General features: G+C 39.5%; 1 protein-coding gene across 1 annotated transcript in view; it reads right to left on the reverse strand.

Annotated features, from left to right (window-relative positions):
* Positions 1-3,625, reverse strand: part of LOC104498549 (roundabout homolog 2-like) — a gene marked incomplete at its 3' end in the record, with an annotated part of 15,359 nt that extends 11,734 nt beyond the window's left edge. Inside the window, exons 1-2 of the mRNA XM_010141942.1 lie at positions 3,469-3,625; positions 6-148 (exon numbers count right to left, since the gene is read on the reverse strand). Coding sequence (XP_010140244.1) covers positions 6-148; positions 3,469-3,625 — 300 coding nt within the window. The remainder of the gene's footprint in view (positions 1-5; positions 149-3,468) is intronic.
* Positions 3,626-9,746: the final 6,121 nt, after the last annotated feature.

The following is a 9,746-nucleotide window of genomic DNA, read 5'->3' on the forward strand; positions in this document are numbered from 1 at the left end:
TCTTCCCTGTCATCAATACGGACTTTATCTTTCTTCCAATAGATGGTAGGCTCAGGGTGTCCACGAGGGGGCTGGCATTCCAATACAGCAGGCTCTCCAGCTGCCACCACAACATCTGTAGGGTTTTGGCGGAAGTCATCCCGTAGCACTAATGCAATATATGAGTAAAAGAAGAAAAAAAAAATTGCTGAAAGTGATGACATTGTAAGTGTGTGTGTGTGAATACTTGCAGATACATACAATATTAAACAGAAAAAGTCTCAACTATTATTAGATGATAACTTTGCATCTTCTATTTACTGTAAAAAGATCTTCTAAAAGCAGTTGGTGAATCATGACCTTTCGTCCAATGAAGGCAGATTTCATATACATGGATTTGTTTTTCCTCCCTTTTTTTCTCCATATAAGAACACTGCATTTAAATGCATTTAAACTATAAAGACCTGTGGCTAGATAATTATAAAGGCCCATTAGTCTTTCTAACCTTGACAGCACAACTTCCCATCCTTGCAAAAGTAGCACTGCAGGTCTGATCTTGAGTTAGTTTCATAACAGAAAACAATATTCTGAATATCTGGTTTGACTAGATCTCCAACCTCAGTTTAAGCGCAGTAAAGTGGCACAACCGATAACAGAATTACAGAGTTACACGTCGATTAAGGTATTGTTATTGTTACTGGTATTATTCTTATCACCAAATACATGCCAAAGTGATCACCAGTTTCAGAGAAATTAAGCTGATGGCAGTGTGCTTCCCAACATACTTATTTCTTCCTTTTATTTATCTAGTTCTAATGTTTCTGCAACTTTGACTAGTGCTGTCCCATGACATTGCAAGGAACGAGCATTTAAATCACTGAGCTGTTTGAGAACTAAATTAGGCAACACAGGCCAGCTTCTTATGCAAATGAAGCTTCTATAAAGAAGGATTAGGTTCAACTAGCTGGCTTCAGTGTGTTAAAATGATATCCACTTCATCGTTATTCTTCCATGTGTGTCCTAGTCTCTAGGTTAATTGACATCCTTATAAACATAAAACTGAAAATAGCTCTAGATGAGCTACTGAAATAGAATTTAGGGCATTTCCCCTCCTTGAATTTCAGCTACGTATGGTTTTCATTACAGCTTTAAAACAGTTCTCGCCCTTAATGGAACCAGGGCCCTCTGAGAAATTAGAAAACACTATATCCTAGTGAAGGGGCAAGTCAAGAAGAGTTCAGCAGAAATTGCTCAGTCTCATTTCGTGAGCAGAGATAATTTACTGCTTTCAATGTTAATAAAATGTGCCCCATTTTAACATTTGGAACTGAATATTTTTCTGGCTGTAATAAGCCAGAAGAAAATCTTATTAATATGTACAAGAATTGGTCTCTGAATGGGCTGAGGTGAGTGGACTATGTATACGTGGCACTCAAAACGACATGTAAGGTAACTATTATTGTTCCCCATTTTGGAATACACAGGTAGATCCCAGAGGAAGGAAGGAATTAATTGGAAGTTAATTTCTTTTCTAGCACACACAGAAAAGTTATTATTTAGGTCTTGCTCTTGAAGCATAAAATAAGAGTGACAGGACACAGTTGGCAACAAATGCAGCTCTGGCAAGAACCCTTAGTCTTCTTAGGTGACACACGCAATTGATACATTTTTTCCAAGAGAGAACTTAGCAAAAGACTCAACCCCAGAATATTTCTGATTAATCCAAGTCACTGATACACTTTTGATTCACAATAAATAAATTTGCAGAAATGGTATTTAAAGAGCTTAAGATCAAATGCAAGAAATAACTTACGCAATGCACAACACAGAAGCAGCACGCCGAACACTGCATGCTGCTGACTATGTGGTATGACAACATTTCACAAAGCCCAGAAAGCCACAGAAATTTCAGGGAAAGAACCAGAAAAAGCCCCAAAAAATCAAAACCCTCTTACAGAATCACCTATTTTAGGAAGCATCTCCATATGTCTCTGTGATCGCTGTGACAGACAGGAAGAAAAAACAAGCCTAGGCAATGCTGTGCCCCCTTTCGTATAATTGGAAAAGGGATAAGCATCAACTTCTTCCAGTATTATTATTACACACAAAATAAGTATTAATTGCTATTGGCCTGATTCTTTGTACAATTACAGAACTTTAGTGCAAATCCATTAGTGGAAAATCCCCAGAAAATCAGCAGATCTCACAACATAATGACTTTATACTCCTGACTCCTAATTCCTGGCAGCAGCATCAAGGAAAGATTTTTTCCTTGAACATTTCACACTGCTATGTGGAGCTGACAAATACAGTTTCTTGGGGTGATACACAGCAAATTACATTAACTTTCTCTGAATCACCCCAGCAATCATGTAAGGTTCCAATCAAGCCTTAGAATATGAGACTAAGAGGTGATTGGATTTTATCACACTCCTTTACCCAAGTCTTACTGCAAATCTGGCTTGAATGGAAGACAAAAATGATGTTATGGGGTTTACTTAATATTGCTCTGTAGATTAGCTCATATGTGAATCTTGAAGAGAAATATCTCACCATTTCCATCTAAAGCATCCTGTGTTTTGGAGAAAACAAAAAAATATTTGGAGAAAAATTATATAAGGCAAAAACAAAGCAGGGACAGAAAGATAAAGATAAAAAAATGCATGGAATATGAATTAAAGAGAAAACAATTCAGAAAAAACAACTCTAAGTTTAGGGAGAGTAAATACAAAAAGCCAAATAAAGGAAGAAGAGTAAGAATAAAAGCAGAGAGAAAAACAAGGCAAAGACATGGGCTGCCATTCCTGCGATTCAGCACTTTTAATGCAATATAACAACAACGATACAAAGCACAGATGTTAATCTGATCAGCACAGCCATCCCAGCCCATCTAAACATCATCATCATCACCAGGGCTTGGCTTCATGGGCGAAGATTTGGGAAGGGCCATCTAAACATCACCCCAAGAGAAAAGGAGCAGGGAAGAGGAAGGTGGGAGGAGACCAGAGCGTGAGCTGGCAAGCTTGACTGTCCCACTCCAGTGGCACAGAAAGCCACAGAAAAACTGGAAGTTGAGTTCACTCCTATTAGCACAGTAAATGGAAAAGTTGCAGCACAGTTTAGTGCATTCACCATATCTAATGGTACAATCAACTGTGAAAACAGAAAAATGGTTGAAAGCTGCAGAATATTCCTCAGCCAATTATCCACAAATTGAGGGGTACCTCAAATAACTATTAGTTCTCCTGAGCAGATCACCCTCTCCACACACTGGCAAGAGGTTTTTGCGCACATGAAAAGTCCTGAGGGTGGCTCTTTTGGCAGGGCACAAATACTAGCATTTTAAAAATTCAACACCAGTGCTAAAACATTGCCATCAGGCTCCTTTTCCTCATCTCACATTCTTATTTCGCTTTATTCCAATTTTAACATGTTATGCAGATCCCTTCCTGCTTGCATGGGTGTTACCCTACATTTCACAAGGGATACCGAAGAGAAAGATCACCAGCATCCCGTCCTGCCTGCCCCCACTGGGACCGTAGTGCACCTGGTCTCCCCCCGGAGGTTGCTGCGCAACCCCCTTGGCAGCGATGGTGATGCAGAGGAGAGCTGGTCCCCCCTGCCAGCCTGATGGCAGCACAAACATCCTCGAGAGGGCCAAAGTTTCTGGATGGCTACACCTCGCTGTCTGGAAAGGCACCAGGGGACTGGAATGCTGGAAAGGACAGCTAAACTGTACACACAGACTACAGTGGTGCTGCAGACAAAAGTTAATTAAAGTTTGATCAGTCTCTTTGTAGCTTGAACAAGCTGATGCTGCTCAAACAAGATAGATATCTGAAGGCTGTCACATCCGTCCTTAAGGCATGCAAAGTCCTGCATGGCCATTTACAGGTACGCAGGGGTGTAATCACGGAAAGCAAGCACATCTAGCAACAGCAGTGCTGAGATAAACCCTCGCAGGCCATGCACCTGCCAGAGCGAGGGAGAAAGGAGAGAAAAGAAGTCCCCGCTACCAAGGCAACTGCTTACCAGCACCTGCCAGCTTAGGCCCAAATCCAGGCCTCGGTCAAACTGATGCTCATAAACTCAGGGAATTACACGGAAACCGAATTAATTTTCTTGACCGAGGCTCCAGCAATTTGTTTAAAGGAAGCAGAGATAAAGTCGTGATGTTTATGGGGTAGAAGGGAAGGTGGCAAGGTCAAAATTGTTCGAGGTTAGATATCCATGTCTTAATCCTGCTTTCCACTGCAACAGCTTTTAGGCCTTTAGTAAGAAAACATTTTTATAGGATTTACATTTACATGATGATTACAAATAACCATCTGTCTGCTTGTACTTTTTCAATCTGGTCCATGTCCCACGAGCCCCCAGCCTGTGGTCAGAGCAGCTAAGCTGGAAGGAAGAGGTAGATGCCCGTCAGGAGGCTTTGGGATAATTGCATTCTTCACCCACCAGCGCTCGGCTCTCCACCTCCCCCCGGCGCGCTCGACAAACATCTGAGATTACTGGGGGTGGGAGGGGTGGAAAGACTATCTTTTTTTGTCTTTTTCAATGAATAATGTCTTAAAACACAGCTACATCTGTTGTGCTGACTGGAGGGTATAAAGAGATACTGAGTAAATATTAATGTACTTCGGTAACTTGGGTGCTGGTAGTTTATCTTCCTCCTCCTATTCTGTTTTGTTCTTCTCTCAGGATAATACTATTCTCATATTAAGATTTTACACAGGTTGGTTACTTGACACATGCAGGTAGGTCTCCCCTGATCCAAGGCACTGCCCCACAGGCATTTTCCTACATTCCCATCTCTCCACCACTGCTTTGGTGCTTCTCTCCTCTGATACATACTGATACGCACAATCAACATGAATTATTATGTCAAATAGCTGCCCAGATGTCATGCAGTGGACAGATTAAAAGATTATTATCCTCTAGGTAGCTTATGGTACAGGGAGGTATTTTAGAACTTGGCTAATGTGTATGATTTACTGAAACAGTCCCTGAGCAAGCTAGCACTACCTGCTGAAACAGGGAGACAGAAAAAAAATCAAGGGGTCACAGACAATCTTCCTCATGAAGAATAATGATACACTTTGACTGAGGATGCTGCTGTCCTACCTCTGTTTCAGCAACTACCTCTGTCACATGCGAAGAAAATTTCAAAACAAAATCACAATGTAGGCTCTCTACACGCACACCATCTGAGAAAAACTGTCAACTTTTTTTTTTTGAAGATTATAAGGTTCTGTACTTTTTTTTTCTCCTGTTCTTTTCCCCTTTTTTCGTCTATCGCCTGATACAGATATTGCCTAGGAGACATGAATGCTAGCTAGTTTACCATGGCTCAAATGAAGATTATAAGGTTCTGTACATTTTTTTTCTCCTGTTCTTTTCCCCTTTTTTCGTCTATCGCCTGATACAGATATTGCCTAGGAGACATGAATGCTAGCTAGTTTACCATGGCTCAAATATTCACATTTTACTTCAAAATGACGCCCCAAACCCCTGAGATTCATTTTCAGTGGTGTTAGGATATTTACAAAGTTGCTTCAACAATGTTTGATTACTAGGTTCCCTAGAAATCAAAGTGAGGAAGTGAGCACCAGGGAGATACCTGTATCAAGAAACAAATGAGAATCTTTTTCCTTGCAGATTCAGCAACTTTTTTTTGGCTTCATCCCTTTTTTATCACTCAGTATTTCACGTGCTTCTGAAATCAGTAATCTACTCAGTACTTAACAGTTAAAGGTAGTTTGTTCTTTATTCTCAGGCCCCCGCAAAGACCAAAATGCGGAAAAAGCTTTCTGGGATATCCTCTAAATTTCTAACATCTCACACATACAGATATAGACTTTATAGAATTTGGACTTTGTGATGACCGTTAATTTCTATACGTGAAAGTGGAGACCCTTGCTTCTACGCACATAACCTACTAAACCAGGTGAACAGAGAATTACGATGCTAGAAATCAGGTGCATGAACTAACACTGACAAGTAAGCAGACAGATTCTAAATGAAGGCAGTGGGAGACAGGTTTTGGTTTTATTTTTCTCTCTCCTAAACTTCAGTCTGAGGTGTACCCCAACCAGCTGATTTCACAAAGTTCAGGAAAGAAGATAGGCTTTTTCTTTTCTTATTTACAGCACACATTGCAGGAGTTAGACTTTGAAATCTTTCTTCAACAGTTAACTCAATTAAAGGCATTGCCGACCTATTTTCCCTTTTATACATTTACACAGATATAGAAGTGATAGTTATTGCAGATGTTAGCTTATGATTTGTTTCTGATTTTTCAAAGGCTGCTATTTGTGCTGAATTAAGCCTGAATATACTTACTGGGAAATTGTGCAATATCCTTGCCTTTCTTGTGATTCATCGTGATCACTTCAGTGCAATCTGACATCTCCATAATTTTTTATGAAATATTTTATTTAACTACTGGATAGCATGAAGAGTGGAGATTTTTCTAATTTGGAACATAACATATTTATGTTTAAGCTTCCTGATTGAAAACAAAGTTCTATCACCTGTCTTCATTGCAATGAAGCCCAAACAACCTTCTCTCATTTTTAAACTCCCACCTCCTTCCACTAACAAATTCTGAATGCTGCAGTTAACAGTCAGCAATCTCATTACCCATCTGCTATAAATCTTCAAAAGCATCACTGTGTTTTGACAGTCAAGAAAGGCAAAGGGAAGCAATAAGCATAACCAAGTATTCTTTATGAATGCAAATATCCTGAAGACCACATTTAAGTAATTACAGAAATCTAAAGCTATAGAATGTAATACGTTAAAAAATTTTCTCTGGGATACAGAGCGGTTTTCTTTTTCCTTATTTTTAAAGCATAATCACTCTTGATGAATGCACTGCACAGATTGCTAATTCTAACAAGAGACATGTTACCAAGAGTCTGATTTCACTGAAGCTCAAAATGCTATTACTTGCTTAAAAGTTCAGAGACTTTCTAGGAGAACTGGTACCACAGTTGCAGACAGCAAACTTTGAAAAACGTCCATGGTCTGTGTTTAACAAGGATCAGACATTTAACAGTTTACTAGAATAATTATTTAATGAATCTTTAAACTCAAGTCTGATGTTAGTTTTTATGTCCTCTTTACATTTAATGAACTACATATTCATAAAATCATGGGCAAGTAATTTTTTTCCCACTAATGTGAATATCAGATATGAAACCAAGCACAGCTTCAAAAAACACTGCATCACAACTTTTTTACTGTCATTTGTATGCCAGCACATCGTCTTTGCAGCAAGAAAAGACTTGAGACTAGTTTTACCAAAAGCACTAAAGACTCTTCAAGTCACGTCAACTACGTTTCTCTCCCAGCAACGAAGTAGGGAAGAGAAGAGGCAATTCTCCAGAATTCCTTGTCAGCTACTGTCAGAAAAAGGATAGGATAGACTGGATAGACCTTTACTCTTCTGCAGTACAGCCATTCTTAGGATCTAATAAGCAAAATTAAAAACAAAACAAACAAAAAAAAATCTCAAACATAAAGTAATTAGAAATATATAACAAATTTTCAAAAGCAATGGCATCCAAAACCCTCAGATGTCACCATCAGAGATATACGAACAAAATTCAGGTGGGAGCTTTTCATCAAGTGCTTCAGAAGATCACACAAAAACTGCACTGTACATCCCAAGTACAGCACACGGATTCCCCAGAAAGTACTGATTTAATTAGGAAGTTCAGAAACCACAATATAAGAGCATGCAGGTTTACTGTTGTGAGTGCGAAACTAGGACTGCCTGCAGCAGTATGTTCAACCTAGCTCAGAAACCACAATATAATAGCATGCAGGTTTACTGTTGTGAGTGCGAAAGTAGGACTGCCTGCAGCAGTATGTTCAACCTAGTGAATGCTACCTAGAGTTAGACACAGCACTGAGCAACTGCATTTTTTCTGTTTCCAGACTGAAGTTGGTTCTCTTGCAACCACTCTAGCTGCTTCAGTCCCCTGAGCTTCCAGTTCAAGCCCAGCAAAATCACCTGAAATGTACATGTGCCCTCAATAAAACAAAGGAATAAGAACAGATGAGAATCATGAAAATGAATACAAATGAATACTTTTTGTACAAGAAATATAGAATGTTACATGCTTCATTTAACCAATATAATACAGACAGCAATCTCCAAGCTCCACTGAAGTGTGAATAGCCTCTAATAAACTTCATGTGTACACATGCACAACACATACACAACAGCTGGGATGCTTTCCCATCTTGGCAGGGGGTCACTGCCACATCACTGCTATTCTTTAGGCACGTTAGGCAAAACATCAAACAAAAGAAGCTGTTGCCCAACATAGGAATTTTCTTTCTTCCATCCCTCCGAGCTCCGTGCCTAACCCTGGTCTCTGTCAAGCTTTATCTGTTAATTATAAGCTAAAACTCTTCTCTTCAGTTTTATTTTCCCCAGGGCTTTTGTGTTGCTTCCTTCTGAAGTCAGGATTGAAAACAAGATATTTGAGAAGACATAGCGGAGCACGTATTTCATTGCAAGGGGACTGTGGAACCGCACTTCATCTGATACGGAGCATGAGATGCATCCACAGCTGGTACACAAAACCAGTGGGAGCTCTCTGCTGCCTCTTGAATACCTCACTTCCCATCCTCAAACTGTCCTCATGTCAAAAGGCCATTTTGGGGTGCTTGCCAGATGCTCTTTAAACAGGTCTGCTCTATAGGCCTTGCTAGCCTCGTGTCCTCTGTCCCGTAAACAGGCACATCATTGCACACAGGCTCAACAGTGGCACCTCGTGCTGGACCTAACCCCTTAAATCTGTAAACCTTCTTAAATCTGTAACCTTCCGAAGGGCTCAACTGTTTTCACTTTTTTTTAGAATTTGTTCCAGCAAATTGAGACTGGAAGCAGGAAACGCATAAAACATGCTTGCACGATTGTCACTGAGACATGCCCAGTCTTTTGAAGCTAGCAGCAAATAAAAGCTCTGTGAAGGAAGAACTGTGTCTACAGGGAGTGCCATGGCAGAAGGATACAAGTCACCAGTATGCGTGCTTGCCGCTCCAGCCATATTTGGCACCCCCTCTCCAAGAGTTTACAACCAAACCTCACCCCCTAAAACTCCTCTACCACTTATAATTGCATATTATTTTAATTTAATATTAATACTCTACGAAAAATTATAAAAGCAAAGATGCATGGTCCAAAGACATTATTCATTAAAACTCTAACTCTACCATCTGTAAGGACAGTAAGGACATAATTTTTCTTCCAGTGTTCAAGTTTCGGGTTTTTTTTTAAATTTCATCATTAGGTCCTTCCTTCATAAAAGGCTTCTTTCACATTTAACTAGTGACCAAAACTGTTAGATGATTTTTTTTTTTTCTGGATTATCTTGACCACTGCAAAATAATTTATCACTTATCTTTGTATCATTCTGCACAATGAATTTAAGTCTGCAGAGCTCTAAAGAACTGAATGAGCAACGTGATATGTAGAGCCTATACTAAATGCTTTTTAGGATAAAGTCATTTGAGTTCTGAAAAGGTGTTACCAGCTAGGAAGTAATCCACAAAAAAGAAGATAAAATGGTCTAAACATGGAAATGAAGCCCCAGATTTGTGATTTTATGCAAAACAAAGAAAAGACTAGTGTAATTTGCAGGAAATCTTTTGCGGTTTTGATCTGCTCAAATAGCATAAGGAATTACTTCTATACAATATGAAATACAACTCTCCCGCTTATTTTCAAGAGACAAAAAGATTAAGAGTTC

The sequence above is a fragment of the Buceros rhinoceros genome, unplaced genomic scaffold (genome assembly GCF_000710305.1).
Source record: "Buceros rhinoceros silvestris isolate BGI_N320 unplaced genomic scaffold, ASM71030v1 scaffold14978, whole genome shotgun sequence".
In the NCBI taxonomy this organism is placed as follows: domain Eukaryota; kingdom Metazoa; phylum Chordata; class Aves; order Bucerotiformes; family Bucerotidae; genus Buceros; species Buceros rhinoceros.